Genomic DNA, 20,774 nt, shown 5'->3' on the forward strand with positions numbered 1-20,774 from the left:
CCATACTTATTTGTCCTTTTTGTATACCCTGATGCCTTAAGGTTTTCTCGAGGCACAACATGCCCTTAGAGCTTGGGAATTCTGTACACAAAAGGTCCCCATGCCCTTCTGCTTTCGAAGAGCCCTGGAAAGCCCAAGTGTTGTGCAAATGCCTGCAGCTCTGGATGCAGTGGGGATGCTGTTTTACTTCGTTGCACATTGCACTGCCAGCCAAGGAGCCCTGTGGGGAAGAGGCTTCCTTCTTTGGCACAGTTTGCACATGGTAGAGCTCTCTGCTCTTCTATGAGCTTTTGCAGGGGTGTTAGTGGAGGAATCATATTGCTGGCAAGAATAGTTGGCCAAAGCAGGATTTCTGTTGTTGTCCCTCTGTCTTTGGGAAAGGAGAGACCTGAAAGCAGTGGTTGCCTGTTTTATTGCTAACAGCTTTGAAAGCTGCTGTGAGCAGAAAATTACAGTGGGATCTAGTTTAAAGTGGTCTTTTGCCAACTCTGGAAGCACAGCATGACTTTAGTCCTGTGTTTGCTGGAGGCAGCAGTTGCCTGGGCAGAAGGCATGTGAGAGTGCTGCTGTGTGCCACGGGAGTGCTGGGCTATGCCAAGGTACCTCTGTCCATAGCTGCAATCCCTCTCTTTTCCCTATTTGCATGTGTTTCCCCAAACCAGTGATTAAATCCTTAACTCCCCTCCTTTTTATTTCTCTTATCACCTAATGCAGGATGTGGATTTGGAAAACGGGATGATGTCTACCCTTCCTTCCCACAGGGCTAAGGGCTTTTGACATGTTACTGTTGGGAATTGTTCTAATGTTGTCCTGCTCCTGTTCCAAAAAACACAAGCCTCTTCTGCCCTTTACAGATGTGACTTCAGCTGCTTCTCCAAATGGAAGCACATTGTCAGAAGTGTTGGCCTATATAAGCTAGATGTTGTCTCTAATTGACTCTCCCCAGTGTTATTAGTGTGTGTGTATATATACAGAGGTGATTTTTAATAAAATTGAGTTCTTTGAAGCCTGAACTAGCTTCTGGAGGCAAAGGTTACAAAGAGAGGGAGGTGTTCATAGTGCTATTGATTGTGTAGTAACTAATGTGCCTGTATAATGGGCACACCTTACAGCTGTGAAAACAAAGCAGGTTCAGACACCGTGGGGTGATTCTCTCTAGCATTTCTTCTAGAAAAGTTGTCTTCACCCTCACCTCTTGCCCCGTAAATAGGCTGTAATGCTGCTTTTCTGAATTTGGGTTATTTGGGCTGTGTCTCCCACAGGAGGAGAAATGTGTCAAAGCCAAGCCTAGACCTTTTTCTGTGGGTGAATTTTGATATCTAAGGCTGCTGTGCCTTTTCCAAGTCACTGTCTCTACCAAGTGACCTTGACTGTCTCTTCCAGATTTTTGGATGAATGGGCTAAACTCTGCAAAACAGATACTTTGAGTTCATTTAAAGCTTTTCAAAGGCATATATTTCACTAGATCAGAAAGATAAGTGTTGACCAGGACAGGCTTGATGAGTGTGATATGTGGCCAGAGTGAGGGAATTCCTGCAGGAGGAATGATGTCTTGCTTTGCTTAGAGTGCACTTCCATGCGTGTTTCTTGTTTCTTAGGTCGATTGTGAGAAGCCAAGCAACCTCCCTCCCCTCCCCTCTAATCAGACTCCTTTTAAGTGAAGCTCACTCAGTCTCTGAGGACCAGATCTCACCGATGACTGGGAAGCAAAGAGTACCCAGGAAAGCACTTCCACCAAGGACTCCACCTCAGGAGCACCAGGAACTCATCTTCTAAATAAAATTGGTGCCCCTTCCCTGCAGACCTGATGTCTGCTGCAATGGATACAGAGTCAACATATTCGGGATACTCCCACTACTCAGGTCACTCCAAAAAAGCTCACAGACAAGGGTAAGAAAATGTTTGTTTTTCATCACTTACTGCTCTAAGTTAGGACATGTCTTATGGGAAAAAAAACCTGTATGCCAGGATAAAATCAGTGGCCCCACATCTCTGGAGGAGATACATGTGGGAAGTCCTCATGGGGAGCACAGTGAAGAAACTTGAAGCTGATAATTCAGTGATACTCAACCTGTTGGTTGCATACTGGGGTTATGTGTGGCCAAAAAGATGGGGATAGTGCCAGCAGAAAGAAAAGATCACCTAATATCCCTCTTAAAGGGTGAGGGATGAGTACAGTATCTGGGGAGAAGATGTGTTTGACTTCCTAAACTAATTGCTAGTTGTCTTCTGATGCCATTTCCTTATTCTGTAATAATAAGGTTTCCTGCCTCTCCCCACCCTCCTCCAGGGTACTCTGTTAGTGGTGTGTTGAGGTTTTTTTAAAATAGAATTTGAGTGATACTTGTGTCAGCAGCAAGTCTTTTGTCAATGCTGGTTGGATTAGAAGTCAGGCTTTCCTGAACTTGAATAGCAAGTCCTCTCTGTTGTGGTAGTTCAACAGCCTGAAAACCCATCTGTTCTGAAACTTCTGATTATTTAGAAACATTTTCTTTTCTTTTTTTTTTTCCTACATCATCCTTAGTTTTACATGTAAAATATATGCCACTTGATATTTGCAGCTTATTACTGAGCTGGTCCAAAATAATTTTGCAATTCGGAAGCAATTATACTGTGTGGTTGGAAGAAGAAATATTCCATGAAGTCTCTGCTCACAGTCCAGTTACTGAGGAAAACATCTCGTTTGACTTTTTTCCCTTCCTTAACATCCAACCCCCAATAGAGATTGCCCATTTAAACTTAGAATGCTGTGTGGAAAGATGCCTTTAGAGTTCCAAAACCAACATAAAAATCCTAGAGCCCTTAAACTGGAAAAAGTGCTATCCCATGAAACCTTTAGGCTTTGGTAATTCCAAGAGAGAGGCAGAGCTGGGATACTCATGAGGATTGAGTCAGTCCCTGAGCACAGTGAGGGTTTCCAGTGCAAAGGCTGCTTCCCTGTCCGTTTGGGAACAGGGAGGAAAACCACTGGGGAGCAGATTGGTAGGGCTTACTTCATCTTGAGACTTTCTCCGATGAGAAGCTGTGAGGTTTGCAATGGTGCTCTGGAAATAAAGAATCGCCCTGTACCCTTAATGTTCTTGCTTTTTTTGTGAGAGGTTAACTTGAGGTTATTAACCAGTGGAAGTAAACTTCACCAATTGTCCTACAGTGTTAAGGTCAGAGATAACAAGACTCTGCTTTACAGGACCTAAAACTCTATTGATTAATTCCTTGTGTTAACTCGGCATGTTTCTGCAAGTCACTTCTGGTAGGTGGAGAACTGTGTAGACCAGTAAATTCCAAATGGAATTTGTTTGGGGAATGCTTTCCTTTGTTGTTTGGAGAATGCTTTGGAAAAAGGCTTTCCTTTTAAGCACAGCACTGATGGAAGCTGTTTTAAGAGAACATGAGGTGTTGGGCATGGATCCCTGTCCTCCCCTCTGCTATGACTGAGGGGGTGGTCTGTCCCGGCCTCTGGCTGTCAGTTTGTCTGGGCAAGGTCCCTTTCTACCTCCTCCTGATCTTGTTCTGTCACAGCCTGGGTCTGTCTTGATCAAGGGATGGACAAACTTGACTGATCTAGTGCTTGGGCCACCTGTTGCAGGTAGAGGTGCAGCACATTTCAGGCCCTGCTCCATAGAGTAACTGGTAACGTTGTTCTCCTCCTCCTCTGTTTGAAAAAGGAGCCGGGACAGACACAAATCTCCCCGAAGCAAAGATGGCAGTCGGTCTGAGAAGTCTGTCACTATCCAGACACCTCCTGCAGAGCCGCTGCTTGGGAATGACGCCTCTCGGGCAGAGGAAGGCCAGGTAAGGAGGGCGTGAAAACAAACCTGGAGTGTGTCTGGTGGGACAGAGCATGTGGCTTACTGGCTCGTGAGTAGCAAGAAAGAATTGCTTGCATGCTGTTTACTGAGGAATCATGGCTTATGGGTGCCCTTTATTCGTGCATACAGCCAAAGTCTCAGTCACTTCTGACTTGTTCTGAAGATGTTATTCCTGACAGCACCAGAGCTGATGTGACAACTCCATGGGTACTAATTTGCCTTTCTCTCTAGAGTGTCACCTGCCAAGCTGTAATAGAAACATCTGTTTCCATCATCTCACTGTGCATTGTTCAGGCCAGCCCTTTCACCTGTATGTGTATTTCAGTTTTTAATCAGTATTCGCTCCAGTAATGTAAAATACATTAGAATCAGGATTCCAATAGGGAAAGCAGTCAAGAAATGTAGAACTAGTGTTAAATAGCTGTGAAGGAGGGTGAACTCAGAGAAAGCTTGTATATAACAATAGGTTAAATAAAAACTAGAATAATGCTGCATTTGGATTGTACCTAGGATGCATCCAGTGTTCTGTTCTAACAGGTGAGGAGAAGGTGCATATTCATATTCAAAAAATGGCTGATGCTGCAAGACATAGAATGCAGGATGCTTCAGTACCTCCTGGGCTGGATTCAGGGTTTGTCAGTCCTTGGCTGTGGGGCTCCACTTCTGCCCTTAAAAAAAAATAAAAATAAAAAATCATTGTGTGGTTTCCAGCCAAACTGTGTATGGTGGTACTTGTAACAGTATTCATGTAGCTACAGGTGTGCTCATTTCACATCCTGTAATTTGGTATTTTTTTAATCAGATGCTCATTTTCATGCGTCCTGGCTGTTATTTCAGATAGTTCTAAAGGTGCTGGTGAATTCCTAAGTTGGTGTTTTCATGCAGGCCTTCTCAATTAAAGCCAAAGCTAAATAAGTTGATGCATGAGCCAGACTTTTTTCTCCTAGGGAGCAGAGTGTCCTCAGTTAGGTCCAACAGCCATGTACCACTAGAGATTTAGCCTCATATTTCTCCTCCTGTGAGGAAAGGCTGAGGCAGGTGGGGTTGTTCAGCGTGGAGAAGGCTCTGAGGTGATCTTATTTTATGGCCTTTCAGTATCTGAAAGGATACTGCAAGAGAGTCAGAGAGGGACTTTTCACAAGGGCATGTAGTGACAGGACAAGGGGGAATGGTTTTAAACTGAAAGGGGGTAGATGTAGATTGGATATTAGGAATAAATTCCTTGCTGTGAGGGTGGTGAGGCACTGGAACAGATTGCTCAGAGAGGTTGTGGATGCCTTATCCCTGGAAATGTTCCAAGATGGGTTAGATGGGGCTTTGAGCAACCTGGTCTGGTGGAAGGTGTCCCTGCCCATGGCAGGAGGGTTGCAACTGGATGATCTTTAAAGTCCCTTCCAACCCAAAGCGTTCTCTGAGTCTGTGGTTCCGTATAAATGCACTTTTTTTTTGCACTAGGCTCTAGTCCACTTTTTCACGTGGAAAGAGTTGTAAGGGCTAAACTGTGACTAGGGTTGCCTGTTGTTTTCTGGGATGTAGCCTTAAGTTGCTCTGCTGTTCTTGTCCCTTTTCTGCACAATTTTGCAGCTCATCAAATGGAGGAAACTATGCAGAACTAGTTAATGCATAAACATAAAATAGTTGAAATGCTTAAATTGCAGAGACGCTGTTAAAGAGGAAAGTGGAGTAGGAATATGCTGCCTTTCAGGACATACTACAATGCAGATATCTCTTCTGAGGCCTCTGCTTTGTTGAGAAATGACTCAAAAAAACCCTCATATTAATTCAAGATGATGACTCTTTGTGGTTGGTCTGTCTCAAAACCCTACTGCTCTAGGCATGGGAGGTATTCATGTCTTGGAGTGCATTAGAAGCTAAGTCCCTGGAGTTGGGAGTTGTTCAAAGTAGTTGTGCTGCTTCAGTCTACTCCTTTCCCAAAGATTCTTTCCTCTAGCTCTTAAAAATAAGTGAATAAAGGTTTAAAATTATGCCTGTCTCTTTCAAATAAGTTGTCTTGCTCAGCATGTGCAGTTGGAGAAATCAGAGGGAAGTTGTAAATCCTATTAGTGACACAGGCTGCAGGAAGATATTCTCAGGAAGAAAAGCAAGAATGTGGTTCAGAATGAGCATTGCTGCTACAAAAGGTGCCAGATGCCAAGCAGCAGAGCTGCATGCATTTGTGGGAAGCATCAGGAGCCTCCATGTGCATGAGTCACTCCAGCAGCAGCTGTGAGTCAAATCTGTACTTGTCAATGTAACTCTTCGGCTGTGCCAGCACCTAGAAGGAGCGATTGGAGGCTTTGTCTGATGTTAGCTAGGGAAGAAATGAGACTTTCAGAACACATAATGTAATCTGAAAGTTGCCTGTATATCAGGTGACTGTATTTCAGGTAAGCCTTTTTGTACGTGGCTTCTGACAATGGCCTGGATTGTAATACCAGAGCTAGTTGGCAGTCTAGGATCCTCTAAGCTTAAAAGCCCCATACCTGAAAATATCCTTCGTGATCACCTTGCAGTGTGTTGGTTTAACCAAACTTTTATTAGATTGTCAGATACTGAGGGCAGTGCTACTGTAGAGGAGAAGAAAAGACAATGAAGTGCTGGAGGTGTGGTTGCTTCTGTAATGGATGGAAAAATAGTGTGAGAACGTGTTTTTGATTGTGTAACAACAACAACTGGCTTGAAACACTGAAATGAAAATTTTCTTTCCAGGTGCTTTTGTGGTGCAGTTGCACTGTAGAATTTGTGGGCTGGAAGAATACTAGTCCCTGACCTGGACATGGGAACTGGTGATTGCTACAGTTTCCAAGACTTATGTCATGTTACTCATTAAATGTGCCAGAAGAAGAATCTCTGGGGGTACAGTGAGCGCAGCAAGCTGAGCTACCTTCTCTTAGTTATGGACTTTTAGTACCTAATGTTTATAGTCACTGGTTTGGACAAGTTGCTGTTGTTTCCAAACATTTACTAATTGTCAGGGTTGATTATTCACTATGTTTAAGGTGTTGTTTTTGCTGTATGATTTTTTCTGGAACTTAAGGCTGTTGTAGCAGTCTTTCCAGGCAAGGAAAATAGAACATGTGGAAGGAATAGCCTGATGGTTTCAATGTTATTTCTATTTATCTCTTCCTTCTTCAGGATGACAACTGGGGTGAAACCACGACGGCAATCACAGGCACCTCTGAGCACAGTATTTCCCAGGAGGACATTGCCCGGATCAGTAAGGATCTGGAAGACAGCGTTGGGTTGGACTGCAAACGTTACCTGGGTTTAACAGTGGCAGCTGTTCTCGGACTCCTAGTCTTCCTTACCCCCATTGCCTTCATTCTGTTACCCCAGATCCTGTGGCGAGATGATCTGGAGCCTTGTGGTACTGTCTGTGAGGGACTGTTCATTTCTGTGGCGTTTAAACTCCTCATTCTCCTGATTGGGACCTGGGCTCTTTTCTTCCGCCAACCCAAGGCAGACCTACCAAGGGTGTTTGTGTTTCGGGCCCTTCTGCTGGTCCTCATATTCCTCTTTGTGTTTTCCTACTGGCTCTTTTACGGCGTTCGCATCTTGGACTCGAAGGACACCAACTACCAAGGGATAGTGCAGTACGCTGTGTCTCTGGTGGATGCCCTGCTCTTCATCCACTACCTGGCCATTGTGCTGCTGGAGCTGCGGCAGCTGCAGCCCATGTTCACCGTCAAGGTGGTTCGCTCCACAGACGGAGAGTCACGATACTACAGCTTGGGACACCTGAGGTAGGTGCAAGCCCTTGGAGTCCGGTGGTATAGATGAGTGTGGGTCTACTGTGGCGTGAGGCACCAGCTGCATTTGAGTGTATATTATTGCTGGTTCCTGAATCTTCCTCCAGAAGAATTCCTAGAGTTCCTCTGAAGTTACCGAACTGAGTCTCTCTGAGTGTGGAAGAGGCTGTACGTGCCTCAGAGGAGTCCTGTGCCTTTCAGTAAATTAAAAAAGCTGATGTCTTAACTTTGGGATGGTCAATGGGCGATGCCTAAAGAGATCTTTAAGATCCTTCTTTGGACTTCTTTCCCCATTTCCGTATTACTGGAAGAAAATGGAGATCTTTCCTTGTGTGGTTGGGGCTGCTTTGTGCATTTTGATTGTATGGGCCAGGCACTGCTTTGGGAGCAGCCCTTCAGCCCATGCAGAGCATAACTACTCAGAGACTCCTGACAGCAGGCCAGGCCACGTGGCAGGGGGTGAAGGTTTTATGGTATAATGCTCTTTTTGCCATTAGATATAGATCAGTTTGCTGGGTTGGATGTATCTGGGAGTACTTGGGAGCTGTTGGTATGGCATATGCATGCTGCTTCCACCCTCCTGCTGGCATTAGTGCTTCCCTCAGCAATGGTACAAAAAAGGACAGGTGTCTGAATTGCGTTAGTTCTTGTGTCCTGCAAAGCTCTCCAGAAATGCCTTAGTTCCTGTGTTGTGTGAAGCTAGCAGCTGAGCCCTGGAGATGATTCCCCAGGCTGAATGTGCGCTTAAACATCTGTTCAGCTTATCCTGTGCAGACCCCAGTGGCACGTTTATCTGTGGCAGATGGAGAGATTAGCATCTGCTGATTTAAGTGGGTGTAGGAGCAGTCTCCTGCAGCCATTAGCTTAGTAGTAGAATTGCTTTGAAGCAGATTTAGTGGTTGAAGCTGTAGTCCAGGAGTTTTCTCCTGGATAAAGAAATCGAGGCCTGTTGGGTGAAGTCGGTCTGGAATCTACTTTTCCTTCTCTGAAAATGTGAAGAGGAGAGCCCCCTCCTCTGTCATGGAAGTGCACCCATTGCCTTAATTAAAGATCTCTTCCAAGATTTAAAAAAATGTACTAATATCTGTTGGCTTTCTTATGAAATCGAGTTTTTTGAGCTTAACTGTTCTGTGGTCAGTGATCCAGCATAACCTGTGAGAGAGATGGAAAGATGACTACCAGAGTTTGCCTGTGCTACAATATCATGCCTTGAAGTGTGATGAGGCAGTTCAGTCATAAGTGAATTCTGCAGAGAAAGACTGGTATGTGTCTGTATTTACCCATATATACATACACAGCAGATATGGTTTGAGAGTGCTTGGTGGTAGATGGTAGAGTTGTGCTCAGAGGAATCGAGATCCTACACTTGCCAAAGTCTGCATGTCTAACTTGCCATTGGAGGGAAAGAATTTGCTTGAGAATCAAGGCCAGAATATTTAATAGCACATGTGTTAGAAGCCGTGTTTTCTCAAATTTTTTTTTTTGCAGCAGGGTTTTGAAATGTCTTGTGTGATGCTAAGGCAGGAAAGAGTTGCAAAGCCTGAGATGTATGAAAACTTGTAACTTCTCGTTTGTTAGCAAGCTGATTTCAGTTTTGTTTGGTACATTGAAAGCAAGCCATGCAGCACATGGATGCTCCAGTGTCTTGTGTTACAGAAGTCTTACCAAGTGTGTCTGATAATGCTAAGCTAGTGTTGCTTTTTCCTTAGTTTGACAAATGAGCATAACGGATATTGACATGTGTTTTGAATCCTGTCTTTCCATATTTACTGCTGCAACGGTAAAACTGTGGATTTGATCAGGGATTCTCCCAGCTAAGGAAGAGTTTGTCCCCTGTGTGTTACTTGCATGTAAGTGGTAAGAGCTTCTGATCTTGATAAAGAGTGCGGCTCCAATGTGACAAACTGTGTAAAAAGTGAATGTAGTTAATATCTCCTTCAGCTTCTAAGGGCTTAGGATTGTGAGATATTTCTGAAACATGAAAAAAAAAGAGACCTTGATCATCTTCACAGCATAATTTTGCAGAGTTTTTGTTAAGGTAATGCTTGTTGATGAAATGTAGGTCAGTGTCACAAAGTGGTGCCTTCTGCCCCTGATTCTCTGGCTGAGGCATGGGGCTGGAGTGGGAGGTCTGTTGAAGGGAGAATGTGAAGACATGCATGGACAGTCTGGATTTCAGGAAGTCTGGAGAAGCAGCCTTGTGGATGTGCTGGAGAGGTGGTTCTAACTATGATGGAGTAGGCATATACCACTTGCTGCTGCCTTTGGGCTCTGCCACTGTGCATGCTTGCCTCATCCTAACACTTTCAAAGGAGTCTTGGAGAGGTTTTGAGCTGCCACCTGGAAGGAAGCAGCTTGCTTTAACAGGTATAGCAGTCTGTCTCCTGAAATCAAAACCTTTTGTCTCTTTTTGCTCTCAGATATCTTAAAAGTTTTGATCACTAACAATCCATGCAGTCTGTCTCCCTCAGCAGTCTAGTGTGCACTGGAGAAGCGTGAGAAGGGACTTGAGACATATTGTTCAGTGTTGCTTCTTGGAGTAGTTCTGGGATTTTTCATCACAGCAGAATTGTTGATACCACCCTTTTTAATCTAAGATGGAAGCTTTCCAATTCTAGGTCTTTTCTGGTGAGGCAGAGAGATCTGCTATGTAAGTATGAGAGCAAAATGTTTTCTGGGGGAGAAGGGAAGAAAACAATAGCTCAGCTGCCCTTCTGGTAAGCCATGTTTTTGCAAGGAAGGGTACAGACAGGATTTTCCACCCTCCTTGGCTCCAGATGCAGTAAAGAAGTTGAAAGTGCTGAGTTAAGTATTTTACTCCACCCCTGAGAGCCCTAGGTCCAGGATGGTAAGCATATTTGGGAGTAGTTCCCCAAATTCATATTATAATCAGCCTATTAATAGGCTGGCTCGGTCCCACCCCCGGCACTTTGGCTATAACTTTTCTTTTGGGAGACTTGACTGCCAAAACGAACTTTCCCTTTGGCATTGATTCAGGAGCTTGGAGGGGGGAGGTAAAAATTAAATAGGAGTCTTGATGAGTGTGGTGCCAAGTCTCAGCTCACTGACTGCTCTGCTGCTCCTGGTAGGTAGGGTTGCTTTCTGGTCATATGTGTGGGTAAAGAGCAGGGAACAGCAGAGATGGCAGGAAAAGTCAAGCCTGGTTGGGAGGTTGGGTGGGAATGGTGGTGAGACTTTGAAAGCAGCAACAAAAGGAAACAAAGGTGGGAGAGCACAAGAGTCGATAACTCAGTTGAAAGGCTGATACTTTTGTGAGTGGAGGCTTGGATTTGAAGCTTTGGTTTTTCCCTGTAAGTAGGGATGCTGATGGCACTTGTCATCCAGAGTTCAGTACTGTCTTTATGGCTCAGAAACTGTGTAGGAAGGATCTTGCTGGAGAAACCCCTCCTCTTCTGTAGTTAGGGTGCTAACCATTGACATATGAATACTATCCAGTGAATACTCTCTCCCACCCTAGAGCTTTGCTAGTCTTGTAATACATGTGGTAATTACTGATCTCTCACACAGGCTGAATGTTGGGCTGCAGTACAGTTAGTTAGTTAGTATAGTTTTCTGAGGTTAGAAATGTTTGAGAGAGGGTCCTTCTCCCTTTGCTCATCCTTGCAACAGGTATATGAGGAGCAGGGCTGTGATAGTTCATCCTGTGTCAGGCTGTTTTAAAGGAGGTTTCAGTCTTCTTTTCTGTCTGTTGTGCTTTACCCCAGCTGGCAAGAACCACATAGCCCCTCACTCATATCTTGCTCTGTAGGATGGGGATGAGAATCAGAAAAAAGGTAAAATATTTTGATGGGTTGAGATAAGAACAGTTTAATATTTTAATTAATATAAAGTATAATGCTAATTATGATGGTGATAATAGTTATTGTAATGAAGAAGGGGAAAAGAGGGAAATAAAACCCCAGGAAAGCAAGTGATGCTCAACACAGTTGCTCTCCACCCACTGACTGTTGCCCAGCCCCTTCCCAGGTAGTGATTGGTGGCTCCTGGTGAGCTGTCCTCAGTTGATACCTGAGCATGATGTTCTCTGGTATGGAATATCCCTTTGGTCAGTTTGGGTCAGGTGTCCTGGCTGTGCTCCCTCCCAGCTTCTTGTGCAACTCGTCACTGAATGGCAGGCACTACAGGGGAAACTGAAAAGCCCTTGACTTAGAATGAGTAGTACTCAGCAACAACCCAAACATCAGTTTGCTAGGAAGAAAAGTAACGCAATCCTGGAGAAAACCAGGACACTTTGCTTTCTGGTGTGGGTTTAACCTTATGAACCGGGTGGCTAGGATGGTGGTGGGGAAGCCTGTGTACACCTTTGGAGTCAGGGTTCAAGTTTTGCAGATGGCTGTGAGCTGACCATTGTTCTCTTGTCAATCTAATCAAGAGAAGCTTGGTACTCTGAAATAGCAGTTCTGTGTGGTAAAAGTGTGGTTGAACATTCTCTGTACCACTGTTAGCCATTCCATTTGAATGGGTGTTTGCTGAACTGTGGTTTAAAAATTCAGGAAGGGAACAGCTGCTTTCTCAAAACAAGTACCTGTCTGAGAAAACCCTGTACCTACCCTGCAGGAGTTACCCATACCTCACTGAGAGACCTGGTGGCTTGCACACACTCGTGTTCTGTGGAAGGGGAGCACATTCAGCCTGTCTCCCAGCTGCTTTGAGTGTCTGTTGGACTTGTTTCTTACAAAGCTGATCTCTAGGTTGTCAGTATTTACTGATTAATCTGATCAGTGCTCTCTTGTCAGGCATCCCTTGGTGCTACTGGTACTTTGCTCACTGCTTGAGGAAGTGTGTGGAGGGCTAAGGAGTGGGAATAGGCTTCTCCATATTTCAGCTTGCATTTGTAAGCCTTGACATCTGATCTTGCTGCTCAAATATGCCTCCCCATATCAAGGGTGCTAATGAAGAACCTGAGGTCAGGGTTTTGAACTGTACAGAGTGCTCTTGTCTGGAGTTGTATCAACACTTACGCTGTTTTAAAATCTTTCTACTCCTCAAAAGGAAAGCTTCCATGGAATATAGACACATTGGTTTCTGTTTCTAGCATGGTTGTAACCATGGGTTTAGGCAAATGGATCTATTCCCTCAGCAAGAGCTGCTGAAATCTTGCTGGTTTCTGGTGAAGGACTGACCCCACACGTACACTTCTGGGATATTTCCAGTAGGGCAGTCAGAAGGGACTGCAGGACAAGTATTGATGCACCATAGTGCGGTGCTGCACCTGCTGAGATATCATAAATCCTGCTGGAGACACTCCAGGCTTTTCCTTCTCCCCTGTGTGCAGTTTGTTTGCTGTGTGTTCCCAGGGGCTTGAGGAATTACACTGACCCTCCTTTCCCCTTCGGGTTTCTTCAACCTCACCCTCTTCTGTAGTGATGCACATTGATGAAACAGATTGAGCTGATGAGTTTTAACCTTGCTATGTAGCAAAACATATTGTTAACTGTCCTGCTTCTTTGACTGGAAGAACTTGCCAGAACAGCATGTTACACAGAATTTGCAGGGAGCTCTGTTGTCAGAGCCTCCAGCCTGTGTGAAATTGGCCTTGTTCTTGAATACATTTTCCCTGTCCTGAAATCTGTACAAGGTGTCCTAATGCCCGTTTGTGTGAGGTCTCCCACCCATCACCAAACGGAAGGAGCACAAACATTGATCAGTCTCCCCTCCAAAGAAGTTCTGGGATGGCCAGCTAAATGGGTGTTAATTGCATCTGCAAGTGTGAATCTCCTGGGGGAACTGAGGGGTCTCCTCCAGAGCCCCTTCTTTAGCACAGAGGTGTTAGACTTGTGGCCCCTAACCCACTGTCTCTCCCAGCAGCACTTCACAAAACTGCATTTACAGCCACCGTTTCTCAACTCATCATCTCTGCAATTTCTTGCAGCTCATCTGGGCTGCTTTTCCATGCTCCCAGTCCTAAACTTGCAGAACATTGTTCACAGTGGGCAGTTGAGCATTAACACCCCATGCATGAAGTACTCATGGAATAGGGAAGAAAGCTCTGTCTTGTGGATGAACTGATAATGACTTGTATGGGAAGAGAATTTCAGCCACATTATTAACCAAATTTAATCACAGGCCATACTTTTCCCCTGCCTGTGTCTGCTGCCTCACTCAGAATGGTGCTGCAGAGATATGATTGCTCTAGCCAGGAGGGTACCCATGGAATTGCAGAAGGGAATTTTCCAGTAGCCTCTGAAAAAAAATAAAGAAGTGCTGCTCCCTGCTGAGTAGGAAGCAGTCTCCTTTGATGTTCCAGATGAGTTATGGGAATGGTGCCTTGTTTTGTTTTACAAGGGTCTGTTTGGTGGTGCAAGGGGTGTGTTGCCAGCAAAGTTCAGCTAGGACTTAGGACATGGGTCAGAGCAACACCTCATTAAGAGGCTGCTTGTTGTGACAGAAGTGAACAGCAAGCTCCAGCAATGCCAGGTACTCCTCATCAGAGGTGGGGGGGAAGTCTAGGATGGACCATAACTATTGACAACATGCACAGTGTGTCTGGGAGTTTCTGAAGCCTTGGAGGGTGTGCTTTTCTGAAAGGAGCATGTTTTCTGAGCCTCTTACCTTTCTGTGTACAGTTTCCAGATTTTACATATAGCTTGTCATATGGAACTGCTCCTCCTTTTGATAAAGGGGAGAGAGCTGGGGGAACTGAAGTGCTTGCATTTTTGTGCCCTTCTCTCCTCCCTCCTTGTTCTTGATCCCTGATCACCCCCAGCACCCTCTGTGCACACACCTCTCTCCTCCAAAGCAGCGTGACCTGAGTGCACCAGACACCAGGCCAGGTACCAGTCTTATTTGTGCTCCTGCAGATGCACCAGGCAGCAAGGGCAAGTGGTGCAGGCTGATTGTTATACCCTGGAGCAGTCTTGCATTTTTGGAATACTTAATACTTTAAAAGTTTACAAGCCTACTTGCAGATGAAGTGCCTGCTGTCAATTATTAAACCTACATGGCCAGTACAGTGTTACTTGCTCCTTGCTGAGGAGCTGCTTGGCTTCGTCTTTCTGAAAGAGATGGTGTGGAGGAAATGCCACTGGGATCATCTGCAGGGATTTCCTTTCTTGTTGGCTTGTCTTTCAAAACCGACACTGCCCAGAACTCCAAGAACGGTATGCTCTCCAGCGTACCCTGTACTTAGGGGGTTTGTCGTGGAATTTCTGTTCCACTGCTCTCCGTGCCCTGTGAAGTGCCTGTGTGTACCACCCACAGAGACAGATGGCTGCTGAACAAACTTTGTGGCCATGAAGGTACTTTTATCTTCAAATGTTGCAAAAAAAATAAAAAAATCCACCCCTTCAACCTTTGATGTCTGTTTCTTGTGGTGAATGATGAAATACAAATCTTCTGCAAAGAAGTGAGCTGTGTACCCTTTGGGCGAAAAGAAAATGCTCACATTTTACTAAGAGGACAAGGAATTGTGAATTTACAGTTCTCATATAGCACAACAAGTCCAGTAAATATGGAAGCTAATTCCTGACTCTACCCTGAAGAAGTAAGGGAAAGTTGATAGGGAGCTGTGTGGTAGTAATAGAATATTTTTTTTAATTAATGGTAATAAAATGGAGGGCAATATTTTCACTGACAACTTGATTGCCCCTCCAGTACACGTTTAAATGAACTTCAGTGCTAAAATTTCTTTTGTTTAGCGTAGGTCAAGTGGGGACATCAGCTGACAGTGTGGGGAGAGCTATTCCCTGGTTGACAGGAAAACAGATTCCTGGCACAGCAGTAAGGACCTTGGCTGGGGTTTGGAGCTTCAGGCTGCTGAACTCTAGCTTGCATTCCTCTAGTCCTGGTAGAGGGTTATCTGCATCCTTTCTGGGGCTGGATTTTTTCTCAGCTTGAAACTGCAGGTCATGTCCCTGTGGCCCTAATGTTGTTCATAGGGTTGCTGAGTGCTGGTTATAAAATCAGGTGGCTCTTGCTTGTGCAAAGCTTGCTGGGGTGGAGCTTTGTGAGGGGTGCTGTGCAGGGAGGACTGGGCTGTAGTTTGGGAGCTGATACCCCTCTGTGCACAAAGGTCTGCTAGTGGATTACTTGGATGGTGCCTCTTCAGGCCTGTCTGTATAGGCTTGCAGGAGACCAGCATTCTCAAGTGTTTTGAGAGGAATCCTAGAATGAGTAAAAGCTGCTCTATTGACTCAAAAGACAACCTGATTCACAGTCTTGCCACATAAATCCCATCCACACCTGGGAGTCAAAGCAGAGGTGGTCCTCTTTCCAGAGAGAGCATCTGACCAGGTAGCTGTAGGATCAAGAGCTGAATGCTGATGTTTTGTGGATGCAGCATCTAAATGTAAAATCCTATTACTGCACTGGAGTTTCGCTGCCAGTAGAAGCTTTGAACACTTTAATTCCTTGGAATTCAAGCCGTACTTCATAGCTTTGACTTAAAAGAAGCACCTTAAATCAGCAACTAACCCCTTCTCCCACCCTCAAAAAACTACTAACAAAAAGCCCCACCCTTAGTTACTTCATAACTATTAATGTAGCTTGAAGAATTCCTTGGCTAAAGACTGGCCTTACTTGAAGCACAAACAGATTTTAAATTATCTCATGTAAATGCAGACTCTTACAATCTTTTTGCCATACCTGCCAGTTCCTGCATATACTTTTTTTTCATTTGAGCTCAGACTAATCAGAGGCATAGCATGCATGTATGCTGGGAAGAGGAAATACATTGCTGTCATGGATTATGCTGCTCCCAGGAACAGGGTCCCATATGTTGCTGGCTTCTGCAGGGTTCCTGGGTGCTTGATCTGGACACAAGCTTGAGCTGGAAGCTGAGGGGTGCCCTGTATCTCAGAGCTTGGGGGTGTCTAGTATTTCATCCCTTGTGTCTGCATTAAGTGCCTGTCTCAGCTCACCCTTGAATGCAGGGTAAGCTCATGATCTTGCTCCTAACTCCTGTGTTCAGAAGGTAAAGTACACCTTGGTATTGTTCTGTCCCCCCTGACTTGTCCCTAAATCCTAAATACAATCTCAAGCATGTAGAAACCTTTTTAAGAGGTTACACCTCCTCAGAAATACTCGGTACACCCCTCAATTATATAAATGTTTGATCATAGTCCTGCATCAATTCTTAAGCTAATGCTGCTGTAGAAAAAAATCCTGTCAGCAGCCTGATCCTTCCTCACCCCTCTCAAATATCCATGTAGCTTTGCAGTTTGTGTGTGTATTTTTCTCCTTGGATTGTTTTGCTCATCTTAATTTCTGCAGTCTTTTTAACTACCCTTGTGGTGTTTAATAGTTACAAAAGCTTTTGGTGGCAGAGGAGAGGTTTAGTGGAGCTGAGGGAAAGATGCAGGATAGAATTCTCTCATGGCTTTGGACTGATATTCAATTTGCCATTGGCCAGGCCCCCCAGGTCCCTTTCTGTGGCACTGCTTTCCAGCATCTCATTTCCCAGTCTGTCTGTACATCCAGAATTTCCCCATCCCAGGTGCAGAAACTGCCTCTTTCCATTGTTGAGCTTCACATGGCTGGTAATTGCCCAGCTCTGCAATTTGTGCAGGTCTCTCTGCAGGGCCTCCCTGCTTTCAAGGGTATCAGCTGTTCCTCCCAGTTTTGTATCATCCACAAAATTGCTTAGTATCCCTTCCAGTCCTGTGTCCAAGGCATTTATGAAGATGTTGAAGAGCACAGGGCTGAGGATGGAGCCCTGTGGAACCCCACTAGTGACAGGTCTCCAGTCTGATGTCACACCATTCACTATAACACTTTGTGCCTGACCCAGTGCTCACGCATCACATGATGTGTTTATTCAGCTGAATGCTGGACATCTTGTCTTGTAGGATCCTGTGAGAGACAGTACCAAAAGTTTTACTGAAATTCAAAAAAATTACACCAACTGGCTTCCCTTGATCAACTAGCTGGGTTACTTTGTCATGAAAGGAAATGAGGTTTGATAAGTGGGACTTTCCTCTCATGAAGCTGTGCTGGCTGTGAGTGATGAATGTTTTGCCATCACACTTTCAGGTGGTTTTCAGTACCTTCCAGAATAATCTTCTCCATCACTTTACCAGGCACTGAAGTGATACTGACAGGCCTGTAGTATCTGGGATCCTACTTCTTGCCCTTCTTGAAAACTGGGACAGTGACTGCTCAAGAATCCTAAAGAGAGGCTTTGTGATGACATCTGCCAGCTCTTTGAGGAGTCTTGCATGCATCCCATCAGGCCCCATAGATTACTGCAGTCTGTGGGAGCACTCCTTGGTGGGAAAGGGCTCTGTCTGCAAAAGTTTGCCCCTCTGCTGAGCCTTGGTGAAAGGAAAGTCTCCAGTCCTTGCTTTGTCTCCCCAGTCCATCTGACCTACAGATGGGAACCAGCCTTGGCCCAAACATGAGGGATTGGTCTTGAGCATTTCAGGTCCTGTCCTTGAAGACTGAGAGCTGGACATAGTGCTGTTATAGGTTACAATGTAAAGATGTGACCAAAAGTATGTATTCTATCACCATCTATTGAAACCAGGTGGGGCAGTGATCCTTATCTCTGTAGGAGATATCTTCTGCTAATGGGCCATCTGTTAAAAACCAGGTGGGGCAATGTTCTTTATCTTTCCCACTACCCATCCTTCCCCCAGGAAGATATCTTCTGTTAATGGGCCATTGAGTCCCACTGCATGACTGATGAAATGCCGTCATCCCATTGTGAGATGCTTCACCCAGGGGGAGGAGCCAAACATTTCCTACTTTAATAAAAAGTGAGATTTGGAACACCAAGGCAGCTCTTACCCACTGGTTTTCAGAGGACAAAAGCTAACAGACCTTTCTGCAAATCACTACTTCAACAAGACCACTTCATCTGGACTACCACCATCTGCTACCACCATTCTAACTTGCAGGGTGTCAGTTTGTATTCTGACTCTGTCAGTGGTTTTCTTTTGTACTATTGCATGTATTTTATTTTTTCTCTTTTGTCCTATTAAATTGTATTTCTTGCTTGGAGTCTCACTGGTTTTGCTCTCAAACTGTTACGGGTACACAAACGGATGGCAGCTTACTTCTGTGGATTTGGTTTATAGTCATATTTCCAGCTGTGAGACTGGACTTCGTAAATTATTATCTTGAGTCATGCAGGTCTCCTTCCACAGGGCTCATTCACCTCAATAATTGCTCAGTTCTGTAAATATTAACAGTAAGATTGACTTTCAGCAGTGTCCCTAATTCTCAGATTGGTCACGGGTCTGTGTCAATTTCGGTGTGGACAAGTGGATCCCTTTGGACTGCTGGCAGCTGGATGCAACACCCACAGTGCCTGGGGAAACCAACTTGTCCCTGCTTTGTCAACACCTGTGTATTTCTGGGGTGCCTGTGTCTACCATGGTGTACAGGTTTGTGGGAAAGCTCAGCAGCAGCTTCTTCCCATCACCTTTTCACTTAAGTTGTCCCCTTTGTGTTCTTTTCTCATTGTTTTCCTTCCCAAACTGCCAGTTTGCTCCATTGATGAAGAAAGCCTTTCACAGTTTTGCCTTTACTTCAGTGTGAGGTGATAGCTGGTGGTTTGCTTGTATTTTTTTTTTTTCTCATGACTAAGCAAGATAGTATTCTCATTAGGTTCCTTGAGAATACCCCCACCACTTACTTGGCAAAACAGTTATCACGGAGACAAATATTTGGTTTGCTAGACGTGCCCTTGGAAAACTCTGAGCTCTAGCTCCTAGATCCAGTAGCTGCTGCTCTCCAGGTCCAGATAAACTACTAGTGGCTCCTGAAGGTGCTGGATTGGGCTTGAGGTGTGGATGTGTGGCTAGATGTTTTGGTTCACTGCAGGTATCTGGGATATGGCAGATACATGGCAGGGCATGGGCAGCTCCTTTGCCTCTCGTGTTTCTTGTCTGTGTTGCAGCAGACCCTGGAGCAATGAGATGCTCGTAGCAAGTGTTCTCTTTCTGTTTGATGAGAAGGTAGGGCTTTTGCCTGTTTGAATGTGTTGTATGACATCAAAGGGAAGTGGGTGTCTAGTCTGAGAGCTGTTGGGGCATCTGTATGTTGTTATTGGTGTCTGAGGAACTAGCTGAAATGCAGCCCAAGCTGTGAGTGCCTGAAAGCTGCTGTTGTGCCCTGGCTAATCTGTGAGCTGTACAGGTTGGATTTAGTGGATCTGCTAGGTATCTGCATGGTAAGTTCTTGACAGCACCTCCCCACACACACTGCTCCCCTTGGAGAGGTGGTCTTGGCTTAAGAGGATGTGGACAGTCTGTATTGGAGCCTGCTCTCTTGGCATCTGGCTTCCTTAGCCTTCTGAGGGAGAAGTTTGTTGCACCACATGTTCAGGCTTTCACAAGCTGCTCTTTCAGATGCAGCTCCTGAAGCTGCTCTTGTTGTACACTCACCCATCCCTGTGGATGGACTGAGGCAACTGGGGCCACGTGGCATTACCACATGTTAAACTCCCTTTGTTATTTTGTGAGGGTCTGGAAGGCAAGCTTTCCAGTTACCTAGGCTGACCTGCTGCAATAAAGTCTCCTGGAATTGTACACAAGGAACCTGACAAGAAGCTGAGTCTCAGCAAGGGATTAAAGCTTGCTTTTTTTTCAAAGAGAGTCCTCTGCCTTCCATAGGAAGCTCTTTTGGTGCTCCAGAACCTCCATTGTTTTCTAAAACTCACGTTAGACTTCTACAGCTTCTTTTCTGTCTGTAGAATATGATATCGGAGGTAACAAGCGTCCTTATGGTCTTTGTGTCCCTTGGCACTGCGTATCGTGAAATGAGATGTTCACTGTGTTACTGAGGAGGGGTAGTGTGGTGGTGTCACAGCATCTGACCTCGACACAGTGATTATCCTTTCCTGGCAAATCATATTGGAACTATTGCACCACTCCATGAGTGAGAGGACTGTGCTCTCCTCTTCCTCCTCTTGACATATTACCATAATCCCAGTGTTTTGGGATTTTTTCCTAGTCCCTTATGCCTGCTGCCAACTTCAGCTTTTGCAAGTGGAAGGAAGGGCAGTGCAGCTGTTGGGAAGGCATCCAGTTCTGAGGTTGTACCAAAAGAGGTGACTGGGGGAAACAATCAGGCTGTGTGCTGGTACCCTAAAGACCAGTTAACTTCCTGAGGTATCAGGCTTGGAAGTTTCTCAGGAGAACTGCAGTGGGAGCATGCCATTTGGTTTACTGGGGTTTTATAGTGGCTGGCTAAAATGTCGTGCTCTGTACTTCTGTAGCAGGCCTTTTTAGAGCTGGCCTGGGAGTGCTTTTAT

General features: G+C 45.1%; 1 protein-coding gene across 2 annotated transcripts in view; it reads left to right on the forward strand.

Annotated features, from left to right (window-relative positions):
* Positions 1-1,621: 1,621 nt before the first annotated feature.
* Positions 1,622-20,774, forward strand: part of VANGL1 (VANGL planar cell polarity protein 1) — a 36,362-nt gene continuing 17,209 nt past the window's right edge. The window contains exons 1-4 of one of the 2 annotated variants that reach the window (XM_062515501.1): positions 1,622-1,890; positions 2,857-2,862; positions 3,666-3,792; positions 6,945-7,552. In XM_062515501.1, coding sequence (XP_062371485.1) covers positions 1,808-1,890; positions 2,857-2,862; positions 3,666-3,792; positions 6,945-7,552 — 824 coding nt within the window. In that variant the 5' untranslated portion in view covers positions 1,622-1,807. The remainder of the gene's footprint in view (positions 1,891-2,856; positions 2,863-3,665; positions 3,793-6,944; positions 7,553-20,774) is intronic. The other variant, XM_062515500.1, reaches the window with a different exon arrangement.

Source organism: Cinclus cinclus, chromosome 2, assembly GCF_963662255.1.
Source record: "Cinclus cinclus chromosome 2, bCinCin1.1, whole genome shotgun sequence".
NCBI lineage: Eukaryota > Metazoa > Chordata > Aves > Passeriformes > Cinclidae > Cinclus > Cinclus cinclus.